Source organism: Vigna umbellata, chromosome 7 (genome assembly GCF_029865625.1).
Source record: "Vigna umbellata cultivar VRB3 chromosome 7, Vumbellata_1.0, whole genome shotgun sequence".
NCBI lineage: Eukaryota > Viridiplantae > Streptophyta > Magnoliopsida > Fabales > Fabaceae > Vigna > Vigna umbellata.
Genome location: NC_142171.1, coordinates 7,081,161 through 7,094,837, shown reverse-complemented (window position 1 = coordinate 7,094,837; position 13,677 = coordinate 7,081,161). Strand labels below are relative to the sequence as shown.

General features: G+C 35.2%; 2 protein-coding genes across 2 annotated transcripts; one reads left to right on the top strand and one right to left on the bottom strand.

The window, feature by feature from the left end:
* The first annotated feature begins 213 nt into the window (after positions 1 to 213).
* LOC124842086 (E3 ubiquitin-protein ligase WAV3-like) lies at positions 214 to 2,555 on the top strand. Its single transcript, XM_047318494.2, has 2 exons — positions 214 to 544; positions 651 to 2,555. The coding sequence occupies exons 1-2, from the start codon at positions 353 to 355 to the stop codon at positions 2,394 to 2,396; spliced, it is 1,938 nt and encodes a 645-aa protein (XP_047174450.2). The 5' UTR covers positions 214 to 352; the 3' UTR covers positions 2,397 to 2,555.
* A 3,579-nt stretch (positions 2,556 to 6,134) lies between these two features.
* On the bottom strand, positions 6,135 to 9,133 carry LOC124842087 (glutamyl-tRNA reductase 1, chloroplastic-like). Its single transcript, XM_047318495.2, has 3 exons — positions 8,772 to 9,133; positions 7,784 to 8,025; positions 6,135 to 7,605 (listed from the first exon to the last, which is right to left on the bottom strand). Exons 1-3 carry the CDS (start codon positions 9,016 to 9,018, stop codon positions 6,478 to 6,480), a joined length of 1,617 nt encoding a protein of 538 aa, XP_047174451.1. The 5' UTR covers positions 9,019 to 9,133; the 3' UTR covers positions 6,135 to 6,477.
* Positions 9,134 to 13,677: the final 4,544 nt, after the last annotated feature.

Below are 13,677 nucleotides of genomic sequence, written 5' to 3'. Positions count from 1 at the left end.
TTTACAAAAATTAGGACATTAATTAACTCCTTTTAAAACATAGATCACTTTAAACAATCTTTTCGATGAATAAAAAAGATATTAAACCTAAATTAGATTAATCTAATTACAAACGCGCAATTAATGAAATGAACCAATCATACACGGGAATGACTTATGTATATCCAAACCAAAGTTATGATTTATTTAAAATAGGCTCATGCTGATATTATTTTCTTTATAATAAAAGTGCACCAATAAAAAAACTATATATGCAAAGAATAGTTTGAAATATAAAAAGGCATAGATAGAGACGGAAGGCAAGTGAAGAAAGGCCAACCCAATAGCATAGTACCTTGGATCTCGCATAAACATGGGAACCGCTTGGAGAAGAGCCTTTTGCACTAGCGACCCAGAATCCACACTACACTCCAAACGCGCCACCCAAAGCTCCTCTCCTTCTCCTGGAACCTGCGCCAGATTCAGCTTCCTCTCCTCGCCGTCACTGCACCACCACCCTCCTTCTTCTCCCCTCTCCCTCTTCAAAAACACCTTCAAATTCAGAGTAAGCTACTTTCTTCTATTTCTCGTCCGCTGTTCTCCTTTTCCTATCTAACAATAATTTCTCCTATTCATTTCTAACAATAATTACTCTTACTTTGAGATTTCAGAGTAATTGCGGAATCTGTTCGAATAGCGTGAAGACGGGACAGGGAACTGCCATTTACACTGCTGAGTGCGGTCACGCGTTTCATTTTCCTTGCGTTGTTTCCCATGCACGCTCCCACGTCTGCCCCGTCTGTCATGCCACGTGGAACGACGTCCCGCTCCAGCAAAACGACGCCGTCCTTCGCACCTTTCAAACCCCAAACCAGAAACCACTCGCTCCTCCTTTCTCCCAATCGGTAGCTTCCTACGACGACGACGAGCCTCTACCAACTTCTCTCACGTGCTCCACGCAAATCGTTCCAATTCCTGAAGCGGATGAAAGCTCGTCGCACGAGGATGAGGATGAAAACGACGATGTATCAGTCTTCCCTGGCTTTTCCGTCCATCCATATCCTCAATCCTCGTTGCGACACAACGCTGAGTCGAAAACTGTTCGAGTCAAGCTCATGCACGAGTGCGCCATTATATCAGTTTCCCCAAACTTTGAAACTCGTGCTTTGGTTTTACGAGTCAAGGCTCCGGCGCCGTCGCCGCCGCTGCGGAGACGGCAGGCGATGGATCTCGTGGCGGTGCTTGACGTTGGCAACGGTATGAGCGGCGCGAAGCTTAACGTGTTAAAGCGCGTGATGCGACTGGTGGTATCCTCTGTCGGGGATGCTGACCGGCTTGCCGTCGTGGCTTCGTCGGCTGATTCGAAGCGGTTGTTACCTCTTCGCAGAATGACGGCTCAGGGACAACGCACGGCTCGGCGCGTGGTGGACGGGGTCGTGTGTGGCCAAGGATCCGGTGTTGGTGAAGAAGCGATCAAGAAAGCGGGGAAAATTCTCGAAGATCGCAGAGAGAGAAATCCTCTAGCGAGAATTTTAATTCTATCCAACGGTGATCACAACAGCATGAGCAATAATCAACGGAGAAGCTTGAGCTACGTGTCCTCTATCGGGTTCGATTGTGTTGAAGTTCCGATTCACTCGTTTGGGTTCGACATAAAAACGACCGGTTTAACAACCAAACCGTTTGAGGATGATTTTACCCAATACATTAACAGAACATTAAGCGTGGCGGTGCAGGATTTAAGAATTCGGCTTGGCTTCTCTGCGCCGGCTGAAATTCGAGCCGTTTATTCATGCAGCGGGGGACCCACCGCGCTAAACGCAAACTCGGCTAGGCTTGGTGATTTATACGGCGAAGAAGAGAAGGAGTTGTTGGTGGAGGTCAGGGTGCCAACGTCATCATTGGGGAACCACCACGTGTTGACAGTGCAGTGTTTCAACAAAGACCCAGCATCTCAAAAATTCGTGTACAGTGCAGAACACCCATTTACGGTGGTGCCGCCCAAGAATTCTTTTCCCTGCGGCGGCAGGGTTGAGCGGTTGAGGAATGTGTTTATAACCAGCCGAGCCGTAGCCGAGTCAAGAAGGATGGCGAAACACAAAGAGTTTTTGAGCGCTCATCATTTGCTTGCTTCGGCTCGTGCGCTTCTAGTGCAGTTCAGCTCTGCCGAGGAGTACGTGCGCAGCTTGGACGCGGAGCTTGCAGAGCTTCAGAGGAGAAGACAGCACCGGGAGACGGTGGGGACGGGGCGGAGTGGAGAGAGGGAGAGAGAGGTAAGGTTGGTGGATGACGGAGGCGAAGTGTTGACGCCGACATCGGCTTGGAGAGCCGCTGAGAAGCTGGCTAAAATGGCTAGGATGAAGAAATCGTTGAATAAAGTTGGCGACTTGCACGGCTTCGAAAATGCTAGGTTTTAATAAACAATGCTTAGCTGTTATTGGTGTTTTAAAAAGATAATGTTGGTTCCTGAAGATGTACAAAATAAAGTTAAGTTTGTGATAAGTGTAGTTATTACTATAATTATGTAACATAGGGTGTTACCCTTTCCATGCATAGCAAAAGTGTAGTTATTACTAGTTTTGTGTAGTTTATAGCAAGAACATGTTACGAAACTCTGAAGCTAGCACACTCATATGGACACGTAAATGATGAAGAATCAGAATAAGGAATTAGAGTAAAAAGCTTAAATATTTTTTGGTTGGATAATACTGTATAGGACAGCACACAAAATGGAGAGGGTCGGACGAATAATGATGAACAAATGATTACAGTGAATAATAATAATAATAATAATAATAATGGGATGCTTTTCCAGATTTTTTTAGAAATTCCTTATCTCAACCGTTTTTTATAATCATTAGACATAATTGGGAAGTAGAATTCCACGTTTAACATTCTCCTCTTTTTTTATTTTTACTTTTCTATCATATACTCTGTTTAATATATTCTTTATCATTGTTCTCTAATATATTTAATATCTCATCCAAATATGTAGAAGAGAAAAGCGATTGAAAACACTAGCTGTTTTGTTCTGACGTACATAGCAGCAAAATCCCTTACATTTCACATGGCTTATAGATATATAGGTAAATTTGAGGAAGAATGGAAGGGTTATCATAAATGCGATTCTTGATCACTGATACCATATGTAGTGAGAATTCAATTCAAAATCGTTGTCTTCCAACAGCCTCTGTCATGTACGAAGCCTTGAGAAGTAGCTACCAACATACGTAATAATCTTTAACTCGTTCATGCCAATGGTATTGAATAATTAAATGTATGTATTATATAGATAGAAAGAAAAAGAGAGAGAGGAAAGTTATATTATTGGAAGGTGATAAGAAGTAGCTATGCATCATATTCAGAGATGTGGAACCCAACACAGCAGTGTCTCAGTTGTCCAATCCATCAAAATCTCTTAGCATAACCATGTGTTGATGCTATGAATATATGATTATTTTTTTCTAGGGCAGGAAACTCACTCTTCTATGCTACCTAGCTGCCCATCCCTTGCAATCTAATTCCACTGATCATATAGTGTGTGGCTACCAGTTTCATGTGTGGTAAAAATATGGAGAGCTCCTTAAACTGGTAAACAAATATAGAAAATAAATAATCTAATTCAAAATTAACTAGTACAAGATATCATTGTCTTAGTTTTGTGTGGATCTTTCTATTTATAAATAGTAGTTACAAATTATTAATATTTCAAATAAAAATGTCTTTCTATTTATAGATCAAGTAGTTACCAATTATTATATTTCGAATAAAAAGATAATATTTACAAAATATTAAGATAATATTAAAATATGATTTTTTTTTGGCTAAAATGTCTCTTGTATTACATTGCGCCGTAATACATGTATTAGTGAACATGTAACGTATATGCTCCCCCATCAAAGATATTCACATGATTTAATATATACTCTCCCCCTTAAATGTAGGCATGTGAAACATCTCAACGTATATGCAATGTTCCCCTTGTCATTATGCATGTTTTAATCTCAAAACACAGATGCAAAATACAATATTCACACTATATATCAGAACATATATCAGCATATGTCAAAATTGTATCAGACAGAAACAGTAACAAAACATCAATGCAACAATGATATAATATCATTCATCAAAAGCAATATAATCTCTTAATCAACTCAAGTCAACTATGGCAAAGAGATATATTGAAAGTAAACAGTTAATAGCACATATATCAATAGTTAATGATATCAGATATCCAAATATTGGAATCTTTAACCCTTGTTGATATACAGTCGATTTTCCCTCAGTCATAATCGACTTCATTGCTTCCCCGTGAGTTGATTTGTCAGTTTTATCCATCCATAAGCAATGTTTCACCAAAACCTTTCAAGTTCTTTCTAGATCAAGCATTTTAGAATCAATATGATACATGAATTAACACATGTATAATATAAGTATGCAAATGTATGAGATTTCAAGGCACATGACTTATCATATGTTTATCACGTTGTAAATAATTGTTTAATATACTATAGATATATGTTCAATTATTTAAAATAAGTTAGTATGAGATTTATTTTAATTGAATTATCAATAATTTATAATTATATGATTCTAATTATATGAGATAGATGATCCCAAACGTTAACAAATCAAGCATAAATTAATTTCAAAACTTTCCTACTAAGCATATGTAAAATATGATCATTAAACAGCACCGACAAAACTTACAACCTGAAGTCTATATTAGAAAGTTGAGACAAAGAGGGCGTGGAAGAAAATCAACAATCGAAATTTGAATTTAAAATTCACTAAAAAAAAAAAGAAATCCTTACCAATGTCTAATTCTAAAGAGAAAACCCTAAAGAGTAAGTAAGAAATATCAAAATTTAAAAATCCTTAGATGAAAAGGCAAATATATATATATATATATATATTTCTGGATTTTGTAAGATAAGGGGAACAATATAAGAGAATAGAATTATGTTTTTGACGAATACTAACAAAATCATTTAAAAAATTGTCTAATTTTAAGTACAATATAAAATGATACATAAGATCAAACCGTTTATTACACTAAACACAATTAAGATTAAATAAATAACTTAGACACTTATTTCCATGTACGATGTATCAAAAATAGTATGCATCTTTCCTTTTCAAAAGGAGCTCTTTTCATGGAATAGATCAATCACACACTTTTTGACATAACTAAGTTTAACATTTTCATGGACTTAATTCTTCTACCAAGGAAATGATAGTGAGGCTTGGGCTATTGTTTCTTACACCCCCATCATATTTCTCATTGACCCCATGAAGAAGCTTTCCGGACCCGTAATATAAGGAGGAGATTGCTTTCCGGAAAATCAAATCCAGAATTGTTTGTTACGTTGCGGAAACTATTTTCCCGAAGTGATAGGTACGGGAAGAAATCTGATAGGGTTGAAAAAGTAATAGCCTCAGACTTGTTCCTACTTTGGAACTAAAGATGCACCAGCATAGACCATTAAGCTTTTTCTTCTTGTACCCCTATAATTTCTTGGGTTACTTTAATACGATCATTTTATTCTTTGTAAAAGTGATTTTCTATTTTTTAATTTCAGAATAAATTTTTTGAGAATTTTAAAACATCATTTTCATAATAGAATTTTCAAAATAGAATGTTCGGAATTTGCTTTCTAGAATGAATATAATACCTTTTAGAACAAGTTTTCCTGAGAATTTTTCGAAATATATTTTTCAAAAGGAATTTTTTTCTCACTTTCTTTTTCTTTTGTTACATTCTCTCTCTCTTCTTTATCTTTTGTAGCAGTGACAATGGTAGTGTAATACAATGAGAGAGGATAGTTTAGTCTTTTTTCATTTAATATGGGGTGCATTTCGTAACAACAAGGGTGCAGGAAGCAAAAGACAACCTCTAATATTGGCAGGCCCAAGAGGTCTATGAGCTTCTGATTTGGTGAAATACTTGTGAGGAAAAAATAAGTTACATTAAGTTATAAGAATTTAAGAAATTTGTGACATATATTATACGTTCCAAACAATTTAGACTCGTTAATACAATAGAGTTCATCCAATCTTAATCTAGAAAACACACGAACTAGACCAAGCAGAGTTCAGAAAAAAACTAGCATAAAGAACAACAAAAATCAATATGGCTTGTGTAAAGACAGTAGAATAATAACAGAAGACTAATTTTAGGCTTAAAATTATTCGTGATAGATACAAAGCTCACCATAATAGTATAGTACATAACCCCTCTATTCTGTGTAATGAACAGATTTTAGGCACAGAGACAAAGGACTATGAAGAAAACCTTGTAAACACCGACCTCAACGTTGAAACAGGAGTTGGGTCAAGAAGACACTGACACTGAGACACTTTTAAGTTCTTGGGGACTTTTTGTTTTTCAACATCATGCAACATGGATTGCATGGTTCTTAATCCTAAAAATGGTAAATAAATGAGTGTTGTGAATGAAAAATAGGTACAAGATCTCACACACTATCTGTCTATCTATGGCTTTTGCTCCACCTTGGCTCGAATCTTCTGCTCCAAAACTGATACTTCAGTCTCAAGGTTGAACATTCTATTCAAAGCATGCATGTTCTCAAGGGTCTCATTTAGAGTTCTGCTGTCACTGCCATCACACCTCAAGTGCTGCATTGGCCCATGAAGCATCTTATTCACTATACCTCTGCTAAGATCATCCACTGCTCTTTGTGTCTTCTTGGGGATATCATCACCCATCTTACCAAGGCACTTTTCAAGCTCAGCCATCCTTATTCTCTCAGCATAAGCCCTCAACTTTTTAATGGTAGGAACAGTTTCCAATGAGTCCCTCCAAGCCTCAAATTGCTTAGATTCTTCACTGATGATTGCTTGAGCTTCCATGGCTTTTCTTAGCCTGTCCTCTTTATTAGCCGCCACAACCTCCTTAAGGTCATCAACATTGAACACTCTCACAGACTCGAGGTCTGAGACACATGAGCCAACATTCCTAGGAACTGAGATATCAACGAAAAAGCGACGGCCTCCTACCTCATCAGTGGCAGGAGGAAGATCCTTAACATCATCCTTCAAGAACAATGGAGTCTCTGATGCTGTGCTGGTGAAAGCTACATCTGCCTCACCAATACATGTCAGCATTTCTGAGAGTGGCTTGTAGATTATCTCGACATCCTTCAGTTCTTCTCGGATTGCTGCAACTCTCTCCTCACTTCTATTCACAACTACCATCTTTGTGCACCCTTTTGCCACCAAATGCTTGATCACTAGCTTTCCCATTTTCCCTGCTCCAATGATCAACATCCTCGCATTTGCATGAGAGGCTTCTGGCAGCTTCATCAAGGCCAGTTCAACAGCTGCTGAGCTCACAGAAACAGCACCGGCAGCAATGTTTGTCTCAGTTCTAACCCTCTTTCCTACAGTGATTGCATGCTTGAATAGCCCACTAATGTTCCTACCAAATCCATTCACTCCTTGTCCAACCTTGACAACTTGCTTCACCTGGGCAAGAATTTGACCTTCTCCCAACACAAGCGAATCAAGACCCGCAGATACTTCGAAAATGTGCTGTGTGGCATCTTTGTTGTAAAGCAGAAACTGATGCTGGCTAAGATCTGCAACTGGGATCCCACTTGTCTGCAAAAGGACAGAACAAGAATGTCCAATAGAAGTCAATGATAGTGGAAAAGGAAGTGAAAAGAAGAACAAACATAAATGGCATGTTCCATACTGAGGGACTAAAGTGAAGTTTAGATTAAGAAGTAAAATGTTTGAAACATGCAATTCCATGGAATAAAGCTGAGAGAAGACCTACTTTGGACATCCATTCGGTGACTTCTTTGACTCCACGGTGCTTGGACAGAGCAACAACATATATCTCCATTCGATTGCAGGTGCTCAGAACAGCTGCTTCTTCAATATGATTCAGACTGCAAAGCTCTGCAATGGCTCTAGGCCACTCTGCTTCTGGTATGGCAAGCTTTTCACGCATTTCCACTGGTGTAGTATGCACACTCAGTCCAATGACCATGATGCTGCTCTTTTCCTTTGTATACCCTGTTCAAATTAATTGCGTAAATCACTTCAATTAATCACATAGACTGTTCTAAAGTTGCTAGTTTCACATGATCATAGTCACGAAAGAACAACGAGCCATTCTTCATTTTTCCTAAAACAAACCAATCTTCTTTCTTTATTTACTTGGAATTGGAATAATCCGGAGTTTCATAATTCATATGTCAAATGAAAGATTTACTGAACGAAAAGTCGAGAAATTGATTCTTCGAAGAAGTAGAGTAATAATTAAGGGACAATTTCATTTTCCTATGTGTTGGTTAATTCGACTAGTCAGAAATTGAACCTGTCATATTCTGACTCTTGTTTTTAGACTTTTTGTCACACTTCAGGGGTAAAAGATATGTTGCTTATATCATTCAAAAACTATATATTACTGTTGAAAACAAAATTCATTATTTTGGTCATTCCCATCATCCTATTGAACTCATCATATCAAGGTAGGAAGACAAACCAATGATAAATTAACAGAAAAAGGAACAAATTGTAGTTTAGAATAATAATGTTGGATAAGGGAAAAACATAGCACCCTTACCGTTTAACCACATAACAGAAACATGGTTTAATCTAGGAAAAGTAGAACAATCAAAGTTTATGTTTACAAGAGCATTCTTAAGAAAAACATATGACCATGATTTTGAGAATGAGTATATGCAGAGAAGTTGAGGTTTGAAATAGTGTGAAAATTGAGGTAAGAAGAAGAGTTAGTTAATCGGTTAGTAACTTACTGTCAGCCGCAGAGGTTTTAAGCTGCTCAAGAGCAGAGAGGGTGGAAGGTTTCTTAGTGGGATCAACAGAAACATCAGAAGCAGAAACCTCACAACGAATGGCCCCTCTGTGAGTCTGAAGAAGAGTCTTTCTGTTTCTGGCAAGTGAAAAATGGGTGGTGGAGATGGTGGTGGTGGCATTGGAGGAAGTGCATTTTAGCAGCAAAGCTTCCAACTTTGCACCGGAGAAACTGGTTGAAACAGCCATTGAAAAATGAAGTTAGGTGGAGTTAGTTGGTGCTGAAAGAAAAACCTCTCCTTTTTTGTGTGTATTATGGTTTTGGGTTTGGACTATGTGGAAATGATGCAAGAGATGTGGAAGAAGGAAAAGGATTTGGAAGGATTTGAAGGAGTGATTTCTCCGAGTTCTGATTGGCTCATACACCCCACGTTTTATCCACACTCCCTTCTAATCTCACCCTCTTTGGCTTATTTGGATTTTTAGTTCAAAGCTTTGATCTTTAGGTTTAACGGGGTGTTTCAAGTTCTCTCATTTTTCAACATTATAAGCACAGTAATTATGTTAAAATTTGTTTAAGTTGGATATAAAATTTGAATGAAACAGCTTGATAATGCATTGAAAAGAAATTCAGAAATTGATGAAAATAATTTGAAGAACAAAGGTATATAAAAACTGTGTGAAAGATTAAAAATGAAAAAAAAAAACTATTTGATTTGAATGTTCTGTGACCCATTCTCCTCGTGCAAATCAAGGGTTGTGGTCTTTTAGTTTGTGTAAAGCCATGAAAAGGTTATTTGATTTGGTTTAGTTTAGTTTTTTAGATGTGGTTTAAGGATATTTTTGAAATTGACGTGATATGAAAATTACGTAATACATGCATATTTGAGAGTTAAGAAAGTTGATGTTGGTAATAGTAATAATTGTGCATGAGTGTTTGAGAGGACAAGGGATATTCTGAAGAATGATTTGGAAAATGTTTGAAGAAAGAGAGAAGAGATAAGGGCAAGTGGATATGTGGTAGAAATGGGTTCCTTAGATTTCAGGCTTGTGTTTGCCACACCTTTCCACAGAAATTCGTGGCTAACAATGTCAATTATTTCTTCAGGTAAGATATATTACTAATGTTAAACAAAGAAATTTTACACATCAACAAATAATATTAAAATCTTATATTATAGTCTTTGTTAATTTCGTTTTTTATATGAAAATTAAGTTTATGTTTTCATTTATTAGAGGAATATTTTCATAATTTTATAAAATACAAAAACTAAATATTTTATAATTTAATTTATAAAAAAAATTATAATAATTTGGAGACAAAATGTATTTAACTTTAATCTAATCAATATTAAATTAAAATTGACTAAACATAATTTTGAAAACATAAATGATAAAATGTGTAATTCAATTATATTATTATTTATGATGCACTAATAATACTTCAATTTGTATTATGTATATGATACATATATGTATAAAATATTTTAAAGGTTTAATACCTATTTTTGGTCCCTCACTTTGTAGGATGTGTTTAAAGTTCTCCTCTTTTTTTTCAAAAGTTTACTAACGTCCTATATTTTGCAAAAACGGTTGACGTTAGTCCTTTTTGCTTACGGTGTTAAAAAGGCTAATGGCAGACTTGTCCCCTTGGAAAAAACTTGATGACTAGTACAATTATTATTGACGTAACACTGTGAGGTCATTTGAGGTGTTAATTACATTTAGGGTTAAAATAACGTGGAAAATCTAAAACACCTTTTAGGCCGCTGTGAGGACACCATTAACACCACCTTCTTCCTCGCGATTCAGACATAACAAAACCCATAAAATTTTTCAATTTTTGAACTCCCAAACAACAACCCAATCACGCCATTGCCATGAACCATAGCTTGTGAGCACCGCCGCCATGAACCCTAACTCGTGAGCGCCGCCGAGATAGACCTCCACCGCGAAACTCCATCACGCTTAAAAACCCAGCATCGCGATCTTCGTCCTCTGCGAGAATCACCATGCCAACCACATTGCGAGGCCCTCCACCAATCTCCACTACCTGTAAATCAAACACAAAAATCCAGAAACAGAAACCCAAAATCGCATCTTCTTCCTCGCGAGTTCATCATTCTAGTGCAACCTGCAAATGCACAAAAGTCATTCTCTTCGCAAGTACCGCCATCAAACTGCATCCAAAATAGAACTAGAAACTCATTTACATCGCGAGGACCGAATCGTAGTGCCATGGCGTTCTCCTTTGCACAATAATCACGCCGTTGTTGTGAATACCTGAATCGCGCTTCCATGCCAATTCATGGTAGAACCTCCAGTTCTCATGACGATGCAGAGAAAGCCCTTTCCCATTCTGCAATTATGAGACCCTAACTTTGGATGGAAAGGGATTTGCCACGTGGCATCCTCTCATTGGCCTCAAATGACCTCATAGTGTCACGTCAACAATAACTATACAAGTCATCAAGTTTTTGCCAAGGGCAAGTCTGCCGTTAGTCTTTTTAATGTTGTAAGCATAAAGGATGAACATGAACCGTTTTTACAAAATATAAGATGATACTAAACTTTTGAAAAAAAGGAGGACAACTTTGAACACAACCTACAAATCGAGGGACCAAAATAGGTATTAAACCTATTTTAAAATATTTTACTGATATTTATTAATAAAGTATTTAGGCTTAATACCTCTTTTGGTCCCTATTTTGGTCAAGTTCGTTCGTTTTGGTCCCTGTTTATTTTTTTGTTCAATGTGGTCCTAAAGAATGTAAAATTTGTTCAATTTGGTCCTTTTTGGAAACGCTGTTTAAATCGTTAACGGTAGACAGTCCAAATGTTCAAAACAGTGTTGAGATGGAATGAGTTTGATGTTCTAGCCATTTTTACTACTGCCAACTCACCACAATTGCAAATGGGGATCATCCCTATCCCCATTGAACCACCACCATGTGAGGAATTACATCTTCGGTGGCCGAAGCTATTGCAATAAGAAGAAGAAGATTGAGAACGAGACATGGCTCATCAACCACCAAGATTAGGAAAAAACCTTAACCCTAATTTCACTCTCCACCCTCGTCAAAATTGGGTTTCATTGAATAAATAACATTTCTTTAAGAATCCACGTGGGCAGTTAAATGCCATCTCAACATTGTTTTACACATCTGGACTATCTACCGTTAACGATTTAAACAGCATTTTCAAAAAGGACCAAATTGAACAGATTTTACATTCTTTAGGACCACATTTAACAAAAAAAAAATAAACAGAGACCAAAACGAACTAACTTGACCAAAATAGGGACCAAAAGTGGTATTAAGCCAAGTATTTAATATATAAATCAGTAATATTTTTATGATAATAATGATTTATAAATTTTTATTTTTATGTTAAAAATATTCAAATTTTAATATAAATTTACATAATAGTAATTATATTTTTTAAAAAATTTATACATACTTGGGAACATTGTCTTGTTTCTAAAGAGTTTATCATTCACAGTGACCATGAGTCACTCAAATACTTGAAGAGCCAACACAAGTTGCAAAAGCGACATGCTAAGTGGCTTGAATTTATTGAGCAATTCTCTTATGTTATTAAATACAAGAAAGGTAAGTCTAATATTGTGGCTGATGCTTTATCCAGAAGAAACAATCTTTTGACACATTAGAAGCACAAATTCTTGGTTTTAATAACATAATTGAGTTGTATGCTCAAGCATTGAGTTTGCCAAAAAAAAAAAGAAAATATATATATATATATATATATATATATATATATATATATATATGTATATATATATATATATATGTATGTATATATATATATATATATATATATGATGTTCGATTATTTTCAAAATAAACCTATCAACATGATATATACATTAGATATGTGTCATACCTTGTATCATCTATGCTCCATAGGTTATTATTAATGTGAATTATCCAATAACACTCAGTTGAAAAAGGAATTAACCATTTGACTATTTATACTTTCTTTTTCCTATATTTGGTATTTTCAATTTTACTTAAAAAATCCAAACACGGTTTCTCTCATATTAACAGGAGATTGGATATTGTTATCTATATATATAAAATGGATTACAAAACGAATCCACTTCTGATTTTATTTTATTAAATTTTAGTTTACTTTTATAAAAAAATATTTATTATTTTTTGTTTGAAAAAATTATTTAAGTTTTATATTTTCAAAATTAATTAAACATATTGCACATATTTATTTTTTAAAACTAAACTTTATTCATCCAAACGAAATTTGATGTTAACTATAAGCAAATTTGACAGGTTTTATTATTAATAATAAGCAAATTTGGCAGATTTATTTAACATATTAATAGTAATATTACATGTAACAATCTAAAAAATATGTTGATCATAATATAAAATCATTAAAGGATTTGTACAAATATTATATCAATACAAATACAATCTAAGTTATTATAAAATATGTATGAATACAAATATTTACAAAAGGTAAGTTAAAATGAGATTTCTATTTTTGTTCAAACGTTAATCTAATATATGTATTTATATTTTTTATGTGCAGACAATCATCGTAATCCACACTATAAACAACATATAAAATAATAAGTTATTTGAAACAAATTTTTAACTCAAAAAATACAAAAGTGTTTTTGATTAATAAGTTATTTCAACAAATTACTTTAATTATTTACTATTTTATGTTTCAATATTATTAGTTAACACTTTTTTTTATTGAATTGTAGATGAAAATAAAGAAGAAGATGATTCAAAAGAGCAAAATATTGTGGATTTATTCCTTGAAGATTCTAATATTGTAAATGGATAAGGAACACAAAAGTGATGAATATAAGAAATTTATTTGTATGTTTTTTGTGTTTATTTTTGGATGACATTTGGATTG

Coding starts and splice junctions, on each gene's coding strand:
- LOC124842087 (XM_047318495.2), bottom strand. CDS start 9,018: ATGGCTGTTTCAACCAGTTTCTCCGGTGCAAAGTTGGAAGCTTTGCTG. Junction 8,026..8,771: donor TAAAACCTCTGCGGCTGACA/GTAAGTTACTAA, acceptor TAATTTGAACAG/GGTATACAAAGGAAAAGAGC. Junction 7,606..7,783: donor TCACCGAATGGATGTCCAAA/GTAGGTCTTCTC, acceptor GTCCTTTTGCAG/ACAAGTGGGATCCCAGTTGC.
- LOC124842086 (XM_047318494.2), top strand. CDS start 353: ATGGGAACCGCTTGGAGAAGAGCCTTTTGCACTAGCGACCCAGAATCC. Junction 545..650: donor AAAACACCTTCAAATTCAGA/GTAAGCTACTTT, acceptor TTGAGATTTCAG/AGTAATTGCGGAATCTGTTC.